Source organism: Struthio camelus, chromosome 12 (genome assembly GCF_040807025.1).
Source record: "Struthio camelus isolate bStrCam1 chromosome 12, bStrCam1.hap1, whole genome shotgun sequence".
NCBI classification, from domain to species: Eukaryota; Metazoa; Chordata; class Aves; order Struthioniformes; family Struthionidae; genus Struthio; species Struthio camelus.
The window spans coordinates 23,503,688-23,520,474 of NC_090953.1; the positions used below are offsets into that span (position 1 = coordinate 23,503,688).

Below are 16,787 nucleotides of genomic sequence, written 5' to 3' on the forward strand. Positions count from 1 at the left end.
CCGGCCCGGCCCGGCCCGCCGCGGCCCAGCAGCGCCCGCCGCTCCCGCTCCCGCTTCCGCTTCCGCCGCTTGCCGGCCCCGCCCCTCTCCCCTCCCCTCCTCTCCTCTCCTCCCCTGCCCGCGCCGCTCCGGCCGCCGCCTCGGTGGTCCGGAGGAGGCGGCGGGTTAACCCCTTCCTCGCCGCGCGGCGCCCCGAAGGCAGAGAGGCCCCGCGGGGGTCCTAGCGCCGGGCAGCCGCCGGGCCTCGGGCCTCGCCCTGGCCTGCCCCCGCCCCGCCGTGGCCTTCCTCGCCCTGGCCCGCCTCGCCATGATCTTCCTCGCCGTGGCCTTCCTCGCCCTGGCCCGCCTCGCCATGATCTTCCTCGCCCTGGCCTGCCCCACTGAGGCCTTCCTTGCCGTGGCCTTCCTCGTCCTGGCCCGCCTCGCCATGATCTTCCTCGCCCTGGCCTGCCCCACTGAGGCCTTCCTTGCCGTGGCCTTCCTCGTCCTGGCCCGCCTCGCCATGATCTTCCTCGCCCTGGCCTGCCCCACTGAGGCCTTCCTCGCCGTGGCCTTCCTCACCCTGGCCCGCCTCGCCATGATCTTCCTCGCCGTGGCCTTCCTCGTCCTGGCCCGCCTCGCCATGATCTTCCTCGCCCTGGCCCGCCACACCATGGCCTTCCTCGCCATGATCTTCCTCGCCCTGGCCCGCCTCGCCATGATCTTCCTCGCCCTGGCCCGCCACACCATGGCCTTCCTCGCCATGATCTTCCTCGCCCTGGCCCGCCTCGCCATGATCTTCCTCGCCCTGGCCTGCCCCACTGAGGCCTTCCTCGCCGCGGTCTTCCTCGCCCTGACCCGCCTCGCCATGATCTTCCTCGCCCTGACCTGCCGTGCCATGATCTTCCTCACCCTGGCCCGCCTCGCCGCGGTCTTCCTCACCCTGGCCCGCCTCGCCCCGGCCTTCCTCGCCCTGGCCCGCCTCGCCATGATCTTCCTCGCCCTGGCCTTCCTCGCCCTGGCCCGCCACACCATGATCTTCCTCGCCGTGGCCTTCCTCGCCGCGGTCCTCCTCGCCCTGACCCTCCTCGCCGCGGTCTTTCTCGCCCTGACCTGCCGTGCCATGATCTTCCTCATGCTGGCCCGCCTCGCCGCGGTCTTCCTCACCCTGGCCCGCCTCGCCGCGGCCTTCCTCGCCCTGGCTGCCGCTGGCCGGCGGGAGCTGTCTGGCTGCCCGTGTCCCGTGCGGGCAGCCGGGCGGGAAGGGGCCGCCGGGCCCGGGCTCAGGGCGAGCGGTCCCCCGGGCCCGGCCGGCGGGGCCTCAAGCAGGTCGCTCCTTGCCGCGGCGGTGACGGTGCCCGAGGGCACGGCCGGGCTCGCCAGCAGCCGGGAGGCCTGCGGGACAGCGCGCCCGCAGGCTGGCAAGGGGCCGGGTGCCTTGGGCATTTTGCACAGGCTTTTTTTAAGCACAGATTTGCGGTTTAAACAGTTGCTTTTTGAGCGCGCGGCGCCGCCGGTAGCGCACCTTCGGTCGGGGGGCCGACGAGCGTCACTGCTCGTCCCTGCTGGCGTGCGCAAGCGGTGCCGCCGGTGGGCTTGGGTGTCCCCTCCTCTTCTCCCCTTGATGTTCTCCCCGGAGCTGCCCCGCCAGGACGCCTCGGGTCCCTCTTTGTCGCCGTGAGAGGAAGGCCGTTTTGGGAACCGTGCCGTAACGGCAGAGAGGAAAAGCACAGGTCTCCGTTTTATCGTTATCCCGCTCCGGAGGAACCTGAATTGCCGCTTTCGGGCCGTTTAGAGAACAAAGCGCTTGTGGGTTGGTTGGGTTTTTTTTAACCTTGCAAATTGTTTTAACGCCCCAAACCCGGCAGCCTCGCAAGGGCCGGCAAGGGGAGGCCGGCGGCGGACGATGGAGTCCCACCACGGGGCCGGCGTCCCCCTGCGCGCAACCGCCCCCAGCGGCGAGCAAGGAGCAGCCGAGAGAGGAGCGGAAGGCAGCTGCTCGTAGCCGGCGCGCGGGGAGGAAAAGAGGCGATGGCCGTGCCCTGCGAAGGCTCGGGACGGGGGCGAGGGGCGGGGGGGCCGGCGGCCTGGGGGCGCGGAGCAGGAGGGAGGGGAAGCGACAGCAGGCGGTGGGCAAGCGGGCTGTAGGGCGGCGGATTGGCGTCCCTAGCGGTTAGGGCAGCAAAGCGGCAAGGTGCTGAAGTGCCGCTGGCGTAACGTGGAAAATACTCAGACCGGGAACGGGTTCCCGGAGCCGCGGCGCCGCCCGAGTTGCCTTGGTGCCGTCCGCAGTGTATTTCCTGGCTCCGGCGGCGAAGACGGGGAGCTGCTCGCTCCCTGGAGGCTCAGCGCGCCGCCGCGCCGCGGAGCGGGCTCGAGCCACCAGCGGGGCGTTCGCCGGCCCGCGCGCCCGACGAGGCTCTGTCCTGGGGGGTCCAGGTGATGCTCTTCCCTCTCCTGGGCGCCGGTAACGCTGTGAACGTGTCTCCTTGTTTTCTTTCGGCCACTTCCTGGATCGCGTTGCCTGGCCCCGCGCCCTCCTCGCTGCCTGGTGGGCGCTCGCCGGGGCGGCTGGGCTGCGCAGTTGCTCACGGCGGGGACCCGGTTGGCGTTCCTCGAGGTGGGACCTCCACGTCCACCGTGGGGCCGCCGGTCTCTCCTGTGGGCCCTCCTTGTCTCCTGAGCCGGCAACTCGGCGCCCGCTGCTCAGCCAGCGCCCTGGTCCCGCCGCGTCCCTTCCCAAAAGCAGCAGGGAACGGGCTCCGGCGGCACGGCGTGGACAGACGGCCCCTAGGGCTTCTCACCCGCCGTCCCCAACCTTTCGTCTTGCAGCTCGGGCTCGTGCCCGCGCCAGGCTCCCTCTTGCCCGTCGTGTGGGGTGATTGCCCTGGGAGCGTGCGGCGGGATCTGCGGCAGCCGGGACGTGCCTGAGCGCCGGCGGCGCTGACGAGCGTCCCATGTCGTGCCGGAGACGGAGCAGCTTTGCTGCTCTGCCCTCCCGATACAGCGGCGACGGGTGCTACCAGCTCCGTGTCGCCTTGGGGCCTCCCAGCTGGGCCAGGCTGGACGCTGGGAGGCAGAGGAGAGACCTCTGGGCATCTCGGCACCCGTCTGTCTCAACGCTGCACAGGAGCAACAGAAAACCCCTCTCCTGGGACCCCTTCCAGGCGGAGGTAATGGTGCAGAGCATCCTCTGCGGGGTTTCAGCACGTCGGCTTCGAAAATGCCCTTTCCACGCGGCGTTATTGCATGGTGCAGCCCACGCGTGGCTGGACTGCATCCCGCGGGCTGGCCTCGGGCTGGGTTTCTCGGCGCCTCCAAGCCGTTCAGCGCAGCGTGCTGGCACGTCCCCCACCACGGGCCCCTCTTGCCGAGCAGCCTGCACCATCGCTCCCGCGCTCTGCCCAGCCTCGAGTTACCCTGAGCACTTGTGGGGTGATGTGAGGGTGACGTTCCTTGGGCCCTTGTGGTATCCCGGCAGTGATTTGGGTGCAAAGGGGTGGAGGGTGAAGGGGATAGAGCAGGTGCAGTTGGGTTTCCTCTGCCCTTTGCCTTCAAACCACTGTCCCTTGCCTTGTTCAGACACTCCTCAATGCATCAGCCCCGTTCCTCAGCCCGCGGAGCGGCGGCACCGGCAGATCCACGAGTCCCATCCGCGGGATCCCCTCTGCAGGGACTGGGAGGTGAGGTCAAATGGAAAATGGGGCTGCAGAGCCCGAGGGGAGCAGGGCAGGGCCCTGTCCCTCAGACCACGAGCCCTGCCAAAACTTCACCCTGCTGGAAAGGACAGATATCTTTGAAAAGAGACACACACAGCGGAGGGGATGCCTTGTCCCAGCATGCTCTGCCCCAGCGCTCAGTGCTGTGTGTAGCCCACCCAGAGGTGCCTGAAGTGCCCGCGGGACCCTGAGCATTGCTGCAAGGGCCCTGATGCCTCTCCAGAACAAAGCGAGGCTGCTGGGTTTCATCTGCGCCTGGAAGGGCCGGCCACGTTTCGATGCCGTGGCTGCCTCTGTCACAGGAGCTCGTTCCTGCCGAAATAACACCGTGTGGGTGGGACGTTCACCAGTGGGAGCCTTGGATGCCTGAGGGAGCTGGGTGGAGAGCTTTCCTAGCCTCCCCCGAGTAGGCTGGGGGCACCAAATAGCCTGGCTGCTGGGCAGAAGGCTGGGGGCCCTGAGCCACCCTCCCCTCCCGACATCCCACGCTCTGGGCATGGCTGAAAGCAGCTCCCAAAAGGGGAGGGAGGCTGGAGGTACCCGCCAGATCCTGGGGCTCATAGTGCCCAAATGGGACCCATGGCCATACCAGTCTCTGTTGCCTGTAGCTATCTCTTTGGTGTCTTCAAAGGCCACCCAGAACCTATTTAACAGGCAAAAGCGGCCAGGAGCTCTGGAGGTGGATGGGGAATACCGTGGTCAGTCCTATGGCCTCCATTAGCCATACAGGGGCTCTGATTTCTCAGGTCCTTATTGCAAACAGAAACCCAGGATCTCCTTTTCATGGTAGCTTTTGTGCCAACAGCTCAGACCATGCTGAGGATCACGTGAGCCTGTCCGTGGGGAGGAGACATTCGCTATCCCATCTGCCCGAGTGGGGCACGGAAGGAGACGGTGTCCCACAGCCCCTGGATCAAAGGGTGCAGGGTGGATTTGTGCTGGATCTGCGAGCTGAGCTGGCGACTTCTCTGCGAGAGCCTTCGCAGGTGCTGGGGAGGCAGAAGGAAGAGCTGGTGGAGGGGGACCAGGAGGTGGATCTCAGCAGGGTGAAGTCTGAGCTGCTGTCCCTCAAGCTAAAGGTATGTGGGCATCCCTCTAAAGCCAGGAAGGCAGAGAAGGCTGCTGAGAAATGGGAGTCCTTGAGGCTATCTCTTAAGAGACATCTACCCTCCCCATGTGGGGCCAAGAGGGGAATGAAGTGCTGGCTGGTTTTGTGCCATCCCTTTCATAGGGCTCAGGATCAGATGTGCCCAGCTTGAGGTCTTCCGATTTAGCCCAGCAGCCTGGCTAGCCTTGTGCTTGTAGGGGAGACTCACTCGTGAGGATGTCCCTCCTTTAGAGACCAATTCCCAAACAGCTGACTGTCCTCTTTCCTGAGGGAGAAAACTCTGTTGGTCCTTACTGCCGTATCTCCTGTGGCAGATGCAGAACATGCAGGCCCACCTAGAGAGGGAGAAAAAGTGGCTGGAGCTGTCTCGCCGTGAGGACCAGGAGCAAAAGGGGGATATGCATGATAGGTGAGTGGCGACCTGGAGCAAGGGCCTGTAGGCCGTCCAGAGAGACTGAGCAAGGCAAGGGCCACCTGCATGCCTGGAGCACTCTGCTCAGGCCTGGGGTCACTGCTTCTCAGCGGTGCTGGACAGGGGGTTTCATAGGAGCCAAAGGTTTAGGCACCGACTTTGATTGGGAGTCAGGTCTTTTCTGCCTTTGGTGCTTCTGAAAACCCCATCAGCACCTGCGGGTCCTGGCTCTGGACCAGATAGCCCCAATCACTACCCCGACTGCGGGCTCGAGGCCAGGAGCGCTGCTCACCATCCCGTTCCAGTCTGGCCGGGGCAGCCTAAGCGTTGAGCCCATCTACTGCCTACTTGGCAGTCAGTGTGAAGAGTTGCTGGGTGAAAGCACCCTCCCTGGAAACTGCCTTCTCCGGCTGGTACCTCTCACCTCCAGCTCAGCATCACCAAATTAACCCCTGTCCTGGCCACAAGATCCTGCGTGTTGGGGTTACACATTTTACTGTGCAACCGGGGCAGGTGGGGCATGTCCCGGTAACCCAGAGCAAAGGGCCAGCCGTGTACAGGCAGGGGAGGGAATGGCCAGAAGGGCATTTGGGATGGTGCTGGGGAAACCAGCCCGCGATACGAGGGCAGAGCAGCCTGCAGAGGCAGTGCAGGGTCTCTGCTCTCTCATGGTCACTACGTGGCTGCCTACATGAGCATGAATGTGTCCTTCCAGGATCCTTGGCCTGGAGCTGGAGGTGGCAAGAGCCAACACAGACCTGCGCGGGATGAGCTGTTGCCTGGGCTTGTCGGATCCCAGCCGGATGGCAGCAGGGGTAAGGGAAGCGTTGGGAAGAGGAGGTGTTTCCCATCTCAGAGGAGGCATGGCAAGGAGAAGGGCACCAGAAGGGCCCTGTTCCCTCATGGCAAGGGGTGGATGCTCTGCTCTTGCCTCCTCTCAGGCTCTTTGACCCCATGTGTGAGTCACTGTGGGCTGCAGAGCAGGGCAGAGGGACCCCCTACCACCTCCTTGCCTAGGAGACACCCCTGCAGGACAGCATTGGCAGGGACAATCCCTGACCAGCCGTCATCCCTGCCAAGCAGAGTGACTCCCAAAACCATGTTGCCTGGGGAGTTGCTCCTCTTCGGTCGCTCCAGGGAGGTCCCACAGTCGCATCCTGCACCAGTGCGTACTGTCTGCCTGGGAGGTGGCAGGAGCTGGTGGCTGTGGCTGCAGTAGGTTTCGAGCCACCCCACAAAAAGTATTTTGGTGTTCGATTCCCGTTGAGATCACGTGGAGCCAGAGGGGTGAGGAGGGTTAATTCTCTTCGCGGCTCTGGGCCTTTCTTTGGCTTGCAAGGTGGTCCAAGTTTGTCCCTTGCCTTAAAAATCAGGATGGAAACAAAAATCCTATCTGCTTTCTTTTATTTGGGTTGGAGTTTCAGGGTCTTCAGTGCACACTTGGGTCCCATAGTTCAGCTTTTGTCTGTAGCGCTCATTGCCGCAAGCTCGACCGTCATACAAAAGACTGTTCTGTGAGCGTCCAACCCAGAGAAGCCCAGCTGGGTCTGCTCCTTTCCTCCTTCCACCTCATCCCCAAAATAACCCTGAAGAGGGATGCTGTGCCGTGTGTTCGCTCGCGGCACCTCTGCAGGGTGACCATCACCCTCACACGAGGGAATCTCCAGCGCTGATGCTGCCAGCAGGAGACCTCCTGGTGGTGGCGACTCCTGCTAACCTTGGCTGGGCGGAAATTGTGAGTGTCTTCCCTGGCAGTGTCCCTGCCATGGTGAAATCACAGCCGGCCCTTTCCTTCGCGTCGCAGGGCTGGCGCCTGGCTCGCCACCAGCGCGGCGCGGATGGCTGGCGGGTCACGGGCCTGCTGCAGGCCAACGAAGCCCTGCACGAGCCCATCGGCAGGGTGCAAGAGGCCGCCAGGAGCATCGATTTGGTACGTCCATGGGGCGAGAGCCACAGGCTGAGACGCTCCTTCCCGCTTAGCCCGCGTCCCCCTACGGATCTGGGTACCAAAGTCTCCTTGAATTACACAAGCAGTGGAGGAGTTTCGCTGTCAGTGGGGCAGATCCAGGTCCATTTTCCTGCATTTTTTTTGACGTTGGAAATGGAAATGTTTCATTATGAAAATGAAGCGTTAAACAGGCTCGGGTTCCTTGAAATGCTAGCTCTGGAAAAAAAAAAATTCCTCATCCAAAATTATCTACCAGACTTGATCGAAACCTGCGACCAGCCAAGGCAGGCTGATGTGAGCCCTTCCCCTGCTCACGCTGGCACTGGAGGACGGGACGTTGGGCCTTCCCCTGCTCACGCTGGCACTGGAGGACGGGACGTTGGGGTGGGGAACAGATGGGCAGAGGGTGACAGCCAACCCAGGCGGGGACGCAGGTAGCTCCTCGGTCTCTTGACCCTGATGCACCTGCTGGCACCCGGCAAACCACCCTGTCCCTCCTCTCCTGGCCCTGCTAGGAGAGGGAGCAGCTCTCCCGCGAGGTGGCCTGGCTGGAGCGGAGGGGGTCTGAGCTCGGCGCAAAGCCAGATCCAGCCTCGAGCGACAGCGCGAGACTCCCCAAGGTAGTGCGAGGCGAGCAGAGGGCGTGCAGGGGATCGACCCCGTGGGCTGGGTGCTGGGTGCTGGGGGTGAGGCACCTAGAGGTCCCTGCTGGGGATGGCACGACAGGGAGGAAGGGGATGCCACCGGCTCGCCTGGTTTTCAGGAGAAGGAGCAGCGTCATCAGCGAGCGGAGGAGCTCTCGCAGTGGCTGGCGCCTGCGCTGGGGAGCCAGGGGGGCTTTGGGGACTGGACGCTGGACCTCCAGCCGGAGCTGCCAGCAGGCAGGTGATGTCCTGGGGACCGAGGCATGGGAGCCCTGGGGTGTTTCGATCAGAGGAGCTCTCTGTGCTGGCACTGCCTTTGCATGCGGGGCTGGGTACGTGCACCCACACACCAGCCAGTCCGGAGAGCTGGGTACGCACACGCTCTGTGGCAGGAGCTCCGGGGCCAAGACTAGCAGGAGAGGAGAGGGCTGTGATGCACTTTCAGAGGCAGGGGCTGGCACTGCAGGGGAGGAGGATTTTGTGCCAGCAGGAACTAGATGAGCAGGAAAGACCAGGAGGTTGCAGAAAGGTCTAGGAGATGCTGGGGGTGTCTCTCCGGGCTTGCCAGGATGGTGCTGTTCACAGGGAGTTGCTGGCTTTGGAGCAGAGGGAAATGCGGGTGCTGCGGCTGCATGGCTCCGATCTGGAGGAGGCTTTGCAGGGCCACGGGGAAGACCTGCAATGCCGGCCGGGAGAGCAGCGGCAGGTGAGCCCGCACGGGAAGGACGGGCTACCAGGCTTGGCCTGGCACCTCCCTCTGGGCCTTTAGATGTGCCATTGCTTCCCTAAAAAAGCTAGAAGCCTCCTCTCCACTTTGCCACTGACTTGTTCTTAGACCTTGGACATGTCACAGTGTGCATGCCTCAGTTTCCCCATCCAGAAACTTGTGTTAATGCTGGTGAAACTCTGCAGTGCCCAGAGGTTAGGCGAGGAGGATGCTGGAGATGCACCAGCACGTCCTGAGCTGCTGCTGCAGAGCTCTAGGTCTGGGCAGTCCAGGAGAGAGGAGGAGGTATGTGGCCTATATGCAGGAGGAACATATCTAACAAGGTCTTATACATGCATTTTCTAGCAGACTGAGGTCCCAGCAAGATCCAGCGACGTTACAAGCCCTGGCCTACAACAGGGTCATCCTGTGGCTTCCCTGGCAAGGTGGGTCTCGTGGCACGGGTCAGGAACCTCTGCTGCCTGAGAGCCGCTACCCGGCTCTGCCTGCTGCAGTGGGAGCGGGGAGCAGATGGATGCAAGGACGTCTGAGGACCACAGGGTTGCCGCTGCTGAGCATCTCCTCCTCACACGGCAGGGCCGGCAGCAGTGTTGCATCCCCCGCGCAGGAGAGGCTCAGCCCTCTCCAATCTGTGCAATGCAGCCCTCAGGGCTCAGGCCCTCCGAGAGAGCCGTCGGAGGAGGCTCCTGCGGACTTCGTGCCTCCCGGGCGTCTGTCCGAGGTGGAGAGGCTACGGCGAGAGCTGCAAAGAGAGATCACTGCCCGCCAGGAGAAGGAAGAGCTGGTGCAGACTTTGAGAGCGGTACGTCCAGAAAGGGTTATTGGAGTCCCTTCAGGGAGACAGCGTCCGGGGCACGACCCAGCTGAACCACGTTAGATGGCCGTGACCCTTCAGCTGCCTTGGGAGAAGTGCACCATGGACCTAGAGGCCTGCCGAGATGCTCTGGGTTTTAAAACTGGCCCTGGGTGGGGAACGTGTTGTGTATCAGATCATTCAAGCTCTAGGGAGGATTTATGAGGACGCGCACACCCTCCAAACCTACGTCTGCAACAGTGCAGCAGAGTTCCAAAAAGGAAGAAAGAAGGGACAAAGGCACTAGTGGGATTGCACCTAGCCCCAAATGCCTCCCGCGCCTGCTTCCGCACCCCTCGTTTCTTCCACCCAGGCTGCGCTGTATCTCCTCCCTTATCTCAAGATGGACTTTCTGTGTCTGGGGTGGTGCTCTTTTTTCCTTCCTTGTCCTCCCCCCCTCCGCCTCCCTCACTGCTCTCGTTATCATTTCTTGTGCATGGCTCAGTCAGCAGCTCCTGCCCCCAGGCCGTGCGGGGAAGGAGGCTTTGGCTCCCTTGCTGCCTTTGCCATGCAGATCCGGCTCTCTTTGCGGGTGCTGGGGGGAAATGGGCACTTGGGGCCCCAAAAAGCCTCACCCTGGGGCAGCCCTGGAGGAGGCAAAGCAAGGGTGCCCTGCATGGACCTGAAGGGAGCTGAACCCCAACGAGACCTGTCCTAGCCTTGCTCCCCCCAGCTCTCCTTCTTCTTCCTCAGGGGGTAACTCGGGGCATAGCTGGGGTGAATACAGGCCTTTCTGGAAAGGCTGGACACCCTCTGGGAGCTGGTGCGTGTCCTCTGGACGGAGAGAGGCAGGGAGGAGGTCGGTGGTGGCCCCAACTCTCACACTGCCCGCTTGGTCCTAGGAGCTGGAGGAGCTGAAGCAGAAGAAAGCTGGAGAAATCCAGGTGAGAGGGGCTGGGTGCCACCGCCACGTGCTAGCCTGGGGTGCCGACGGGCGAGCCCTGTTACCCAGCCGTCATCCCTGCGGGTTTCCCTGGCCACCCTTCCTTCCTGGCGGGGACGTGGCAACAGAGACGTGGAGACTGCTAGCAGAGCAGTAGGTTTGGGGTACCCCCGCGTACACAGCGGCGTTGGCTCTCACTCTCTCGCATACCGCAGCATCTGCCCCCGTTTACCCACGCTCATTTAGAGGATGCAGCTATCAGGGCTGATAAAAGGCAGCAAGGGCCTTGTCTGTTCCAGGCTCTCCGCACTTTCAGGCGGAGAGAGCATGGTGCTCTGCTCCCTCCCGAGGACCCTGGGAGGCGGGCTACGTCTCGCACGAGCCCTCGTAGGTCACCAGGGATCTCACTGCACAGTCCAGGCATCAGGGCTTTGCAGGGTGTTGGGGAGCATCTCGCAGGCTCTGGGGATGCATCCCTGAGGAGCCAAGATTTGGTCTCATGGTCTGAAAGCACCCTTGGGTGCTGGCTGGCTAGGGAATGGGCAAGACACCCACTATCAGCTGAGGTCTCTGTGTTGTGTTGGCTGAGCCTGTGATGAGCTGGACAGACTCAGCTGGAGATGGGCTGTGCGCTGGCTGCTGTCCCAGCGTCAACCCTGTGCCCCTCCTGGCCCAGGCCTCACTAGGGCAAGCTGACGCTGAGCTAGCTCTGGTGCGGGAAGAGCTCCAGAAAGTCTGGCACATGCTGAAAACGCGGGACACGGAGCTGGAGCAGCAGCACCTGAAGCTGGAGCAGGCCAGACACCAGGTATGACACCTGCGTCCCAGCAGGTGCCAGGGCCTCGAGGTCCCCCAGAGAGCTGCCTGCACCGCACTCGGCACTGCACGTGGGGAGAAACTTGTCCCAGCCCTACTGTGGTCACCACAGACGCAGGGTGCAGTAGATGGGAGAGGCATGGAAACGATTTGTCCGGTGCCCACAAGGTCACCCCATATGTCCACCCCCTGCTTCCCTCTCTGCCGGCAGAGGAGGCCTTGCAGCCCCTCAGGGTGTCCCCAGCCCACGCGGGCTGGACCCATGCCCAGCCGAGAGCAGGGCTCTCTCCCCGTTCCCCTGGCCTGGTTTTGAGCACACTGGAGACATCAGCTAGCCCAGGCCAGGACCAGATTAACAGGGCAGTAGCGTTTAGCCACGGGGCAACGGAGACAGCCCAGGGTCAGCAACGCTTTGGAGGCAAGAGACAGAGCTTTGGTGGGGGAGCCCGGCTGAGGACAGGGCAGCCTGTTCGGAAGCAGGTACCGCTGGCAATAACCTCCCTCCTGTGGCTGTTGGCAGCACGCAGAGTGCAGCTCCGAGAAGCAGAGGCTGGAACAACTCGTTACAACCCTGGAGCAGCAGCTGGCCGAGAAGTAAGGCCTGACAGGGTCCAACGGGCCGGAGTAAGGGATGCGCAGCACAAAACTGGCTGCTTGGAGGTGCAGCAGTGGCTGCGACGGTCTGGGAGGCGTGTGGAGGGGCTAAAGTGCCCCAAACGCTTCCCTTGAGGTTGCCCTCGAGGGAGTCCAGCGCTGAGTATCTTGCAACGGGTGCAAGCACTGAGAGGGGGAAAGAGGCCCCCGTGGGCTGGGGACGAGGTGTGCAGGGGCCCTTGGGTGTGAGGCTCTCCTTCGCCCCGAGCGAGTCTGCAGCGTGGGGCGCTCTGTGCTGGGGAGGGGGGTTAGTGCCCCCGATTCGGACCTGGCAGGGCCAAGTCTTGGGGTTGAAGGGGCTCCATGGGCCTGGGGGTGTTTTTTTAAGCTCAGTCTTGTGTCCCCCAGAGACCAGGCCTTGAGGCAGCTCAGACAGGAGAAAGAAAGGGAAAAAACCGAGCTGGAGATTAAAGCATCCTCGCTGGACGCAGTGACGGTAACGCTGGAGAGGGACGCGGGAGGGACGCGGTGCAAGGCTGCCGCCGGGGCAGAGACGGAGTCTGTGCATGGGCGCCGGAGGCAGCTGGCCTCCGTGGGTGTCCCCGTCCCGCTCCCCGGCTTCGGGGCATGGGCAGGGCCACGTCTCCGCTCCCGGCTGCTCCCCAGCAGCTCCGCAGGACCTCGGGACCCGAGGGGGACGTTTCTGATGAACCGGCACGCAGCACGGCTGGCAACAGAGGTTGTCACGGCTCTTCCATCAGCGCTCGAATAGGAACCTTTGACAATGTGGCTGCTGTTTGAGTGAAAGCTGTTAAGCAGTCCGCCAGGCAGCAAACCCACGGGAAGTGCCAGTCTCAGCGGGATGCTCCTCCGGCTGAGGGTGCTGGCACGAGCGTGGGTGAGGGCCCCCTCCCGGGTCCTGAAGGCTGTGAGCTGCGGTCCGCAGAGCCACGCTGCCGATGCTGTGTTTTCTCTGCTGGGCAGGATACGTGCCAGCGGCCGGAGCAGCGTCCGCGGTGCGGGGCTTTGAGAGCCGCCGCAGGACCGGTCTCCTTGCGCGCAGGCGTCCAGGGGCTCTGCAGCCTCTCCCTGACCTCCTTGGCAGCTTAATCCAAATTGTCCGGCTGACTTGGTCTGCATTTTCCTGCAGCCCTTCCAGGCTGCCCAGACCTGTTACATCACCCTCCCCGGAGCTCTCCTCCCTGGATGGATTTGCTCTTGCTTTATTTGTCAGCTCTTATCTCATCCCCATCTGCCTCCTGGGACTTTTTGGCATGTCGACGGCCACGCCGGTGCCCCAAGCCTGACCAAAGCCCTGCTTGCTTGTGCGCAGAGAGGGCTTTGCTGGCAGAGAGCCCCTGACACCCCTCTGTGTGTCCTCCCCAGCCTCCCAACACGGAGGTCCCGCGAGATGCTGCCCCTCAGGTCCCTGCAGCTCCCAGCCCGGCAGAGACACCCAGCAGCGACCTCAGCCGGGGCCGCTGCAGCCTCGCGCAAGGCAAGTGCTTTTATGCTTTTCTCTGCCCTCGCTGGCCCTCACAAACCAAAGGAGGCTGTTGTCCTGCTCAGATGCTTCACCGCTCGCAGCCCGGCGGGACGAGTCACACACTCACTTTGGAAATGGCTGGAGGAGGCGCTTTGGAAAGCTGCTGCTGCCAGGGGGCCCTGTGCCGGAGGGCTCGCGGGAGCGCTCCCCACCCGCTCCCGCGCAGAGTTGCTGTCAGAGGCTTGGCACCGGCGCAGGTGGGGAATTGTCCCTGTGAGCCTTTCTGCCAGCTCCACCGATGGGGAGATGCCTCCCCCGGGGGTGTAAGGGAGTTAGGAGCAGCGAGGGGTGATGTCTCCAGTGGCTCCAGCTTTGCTCTGCCTGCCCTCGCGGTCAGGGGCCCTGGTGTCCCTCTCTCGGCTGGGTCTGGCAGCGCTGGCTGGAGGGAGTCCCCCTCACCAGCCCTCCCAGGGTCTCCTCCCAGCACCTGAATGTCCCCTGCCTCCTAAAATCAGGCACACAAGGCAGCCAGCTTGCATTGGTGATGCCAGACTGCCCGAGCGGGACGATGGCCCGGGGCTGCTCCCAGCCATCATCCCCTCTGCCTCTCACCTGCAGGCGGTGCGGACCGAGGCGCTGAGCAGCAGGACGAAGAGGTCTTCTCCTCCCCAGGTGGATGGCGGGACGGCACAAAGGTGAGGAGCCGGGGAGTGAAGGAGCTCGGCCATGCGCTGGGCCGGGTCGCTGCTCTGCCACCATGTCCCCGTTGGACCCTGGGCTGGTCCCTCCAACCCTGCTCCCCGTGGGGCCGTGCACACCCGGCTGCCCTGGGTTTAAGGGGCAGTAAAGCAGCAGGCGGGCTGGGAGCCAGCTGCATCCTTAGACCCCTTGTCAACTCCTGCCCTGGGCTCCCTTGGGAGTTTTTAAGCTCTGCTGTCCCCAGCATCTAAGTGACTTAGGAGCATGAGAGCGGCCTTCGAAAGGCAACGGAGTGCTTGGGGTCCTGAGATGCAGATGCTCAACCAGGCAGGCTTCTGCAAGTCTCTCTGGGTGGGGAATCGCCCATTACTGCTGTTACAGCAGCAGGGAGGGGTTGGAGCCCCTGCGCCTGCCCGCCGCTCGGTCCAGCCCCGTCTCCACGCTAGAGATAGCTCGATGCGGTTCCCCAGCGATGCCGCCGGCACCTCTCCGTCTCCTGCTGCCCACGGGGTGAGGAGGGAGGCCAGCACCGTCCCCGACTAGCCCGGGGAAGCGCCGAGCGCTGCCCGCGTCCCCCTCTGGCTCGCAGGCTCTGCGTCAGCGCCGGGACGGACGAGCCGCCGGCAGCCCCGCCGCTGCGCTCCGCAGCCTGAAACAGCAGCAGCAGCGAGTGACCGAGCAGGTAACGCGGCGCGTCCCGGCGCTCTGAGTCATCCCCTCCTTGCCACTGCCTGCGGAGGCGGCGGGGGCAGGTATTTGGGGAAAGGCCTGGGGCTCTCAGCCCCACGTCCCCCCAGCCAGCAAGAGCTGGGAGAGTCCCGAGCATCTGCTTTCTGCCGCTCCTGCAGCTCAAAGGCTTGTTCAGGCAGAGGCAGCAGCTCCCAACGGACCTCTGGACGCTGCTGGGAGAGCAGAGAGCTAGGACGTCCCGCGGGGTAAGAAGCGCCTTTCTCCTTTCCCCTAGTTTAATCCCATGGGGTGGGAGCTGAGGTCGGTTCCTGGCAAACCAGCCAGGTGGCCATGGGACTGCGGCTTGCATTGCAACGGAGACTTGTCGGACATGGGGTCCGCGCTGTGATACCCGTTCCCTGCCACGTGTCCCAGGAGCCTGAAGTGCCCCCGTGCTGTTACGACCCCCCCCCCCCCAAAATCCCTCCTGCGCTGGGTTTTGCAGCCCCGGGTGAATGCAGGGGGAGCTGCCAGCGCCCCAGGGAGACCTGCACAAGAGGCAGCCGAGCGCACGGGGCTGCCGTGCGCAGGGCACCCCGGCCCTCCCGCGCGGCAGCGACGGCAACCGGAGCCCGAGGGCGCAGCTGCGGGAGAAAGCCCCACGGGTAGGAGGGGAGGGCGGGCGGCCGCATCCTTGCAGGGGCTCGGCGTCCCCCTCCCACAACGTGGGCGCTGTCGGGAGGCTGAGCAGCCTGCCCAGGCCTCCTGGAGCAGCCTGTGCCCCAGCGCCCCTCCGCCTGTCTGCTCTCCTCTCTAGATTTCCAGCCCGGCCTTCGAAATGCAGGAGCTGCAGCAGAGGAGTGAAGAGGTAGCGTGGCCACGCTCCGCGGCTCGCTGCCGGGGAGCTTGCGGCCCAGCTGGAGGGCACCTGGGGGGAGGCAGGCAGGATTGGCCCATAGGGGTGCTGAGCACACCCCAACCCAGCTGCATAACAAGTATCCGGGGTGCTTGATGGAGAGAGGCAGCATCTTTTCAGCCCGGGGCTATTGCAGGGACGGCCAAGTCTGGAGCCCCCGGGGGACGTGACATGCTGTCGCCTCCAGAGCCTGCGTCCAGCTCTCTGCCCCAGACGCTGACCTGATGACATCGCTTCCCCAAAAAGCTTGTCTTCCCACCACCGTGGTGTATGTGAGTGCCTTCCCCATGCAGCCAGCGGCTGGGCCCCCGGAGAGGAGGCAGCTCAAGTTCCCCGGCACTGCTTCGTCTGGAAAGCGCCAGCACCCTGCACGCTCCAGGGTGGGCTGGGGTGAGACACCCCTGCCCCGCAGTGGTCACAGGGCCACCGCAGCTGAGGACGGTTCCTGCTCCTAACAGCGGGGCATGAACGTTGCTGGCCTGCGGCTGAGCAGCGAGCACCGGGATGGGAAAAGGTTTCCGCTACACAACCACAGCCACGTGCACACGTGCAGGCATGCTTTGTGTCGACCTCTCTATCTATTTAACGGCCACCCATTTAGGCTGGTAATGAAATAAAACCACTGGTATATTATGGGTTGGGCCTGCTGCTTGGGACCCAGCTTGGGAGTGGGCAGCAGCAGAGCAGCTCCGGCCCTCCCCCAGCTCAGCCGGCCGTTCCTGGTCTCCCCTCCAGGACTGACCCACGCGAGGGTCTGGGAAGTGCCTGCTGGTAACCTGCTGCTCTGTGTCTTAGCGCTGGGGGAAGCTCTTAGCTGCTGCAGGATTTGATGAAGAGAGAGAGGTGGGCTGATCATGGTCAGCTACGTGGGCTAGAAGGGGCATAAAATACCCCCACAATGGCCAGCAGTGGAGCGCTCCGGGCAGATCTCACAGCCTAGGGGCTTCCCACCCATCTCTTTCCACTGCCAAGGTTTAACCTGGGCAGGGCTCTCCCTCTGTCCAGACGCAGAGCAGGCATCTAGCAGATGTAGCAAAGAAAGGCTCTTGCTGTGCTCTGAGCCACTTGTTTTTCTCCATTCCCCAAGGCTGAAGCCATCTCAGACTGGCACGTTTCCCTCTGGAGCAGTTCGGAAGGGGTTTGTGCTGACCAGAGCTGATCTCTAGCCCTGGAGATGGACTTGAGGCTTCTCCCACAGCAATGTGCACACTGACACCTCAGTTCTCCAACGCTTGGAAATGGCCCTGTTCATGCACAAAGCACTGAGGTGCCCATTCGCTTGCTCCAGTGGGCAGATGAGTCCTGGCAAGCCCTGCTGATGGGTTGTAGGGAAG

The 16,787-nt window shown here is 63.6% G+C and overlaps 1 protein-coding gene across 1 annotated transcript; it reads left to right on the plus strand.

Moving 5' to 3' along the window:
- The first annotated feature begins 1,285 nt into the window (after nt 1-1,285).
- LOC104149159 (cingulin-like) lies at nt 1,286-16,787 on the plus strand. The gene is made up of 20 exons (XM_068957840.1): nt 1,286-3,152; nt 3,562-3,662; nt 4,504-4,777; nt 5,121-5,215; nt 5,934-6,033; nt 7,023-7,148; nt 7,930-8,051; nt 8,396-8,516; nt 8,883-8,962; nt 9,114-9,339; nt 10,233-10,274; nt 10,950-11,081; nt 11,610-11,683; nt 12,092-12,179; nt 13,070-13,181; nt 13,788-13,864; nt 14,458-14,550; nt 14,717-14,803; nt 15,355-15,405; nt 15,641-16,787. Exons 1-20 carry the CDS (start codon nt 2,937-2,939, stop codon nt 15,671-15,673), a joined length of 2,250 nt encoding a protein of 749 aa, XP_068813941.1. The 5' UTR covers nt 1,286-2,936; the 3' UTR covers nt 15,674-16,787.

Coding starts and splice junctions, on each gene's coding strand:
- LOC104149159 (XM_068957840.1), top strand. CDS start 2,937: ATGTCGTGCCGGAGACGGAGCAGCTTTGCTGCTCTGCCCTCCCGATAC. Junction 9,340..10,232: donor TGGTGCAGACTTTGAGAGCG/GTACGTCCAGAA, acceptor GCTTGGTCCTAG/GAGCTGGAGGAGCTGAAGCA. Junction 11,082..11,609: donor TGGAGCAGGCCAGACACCAG/GTATGACACCTG, acceptor GGCTGTTGGCAG/CACGCAGAGTGCAGCTCCGA.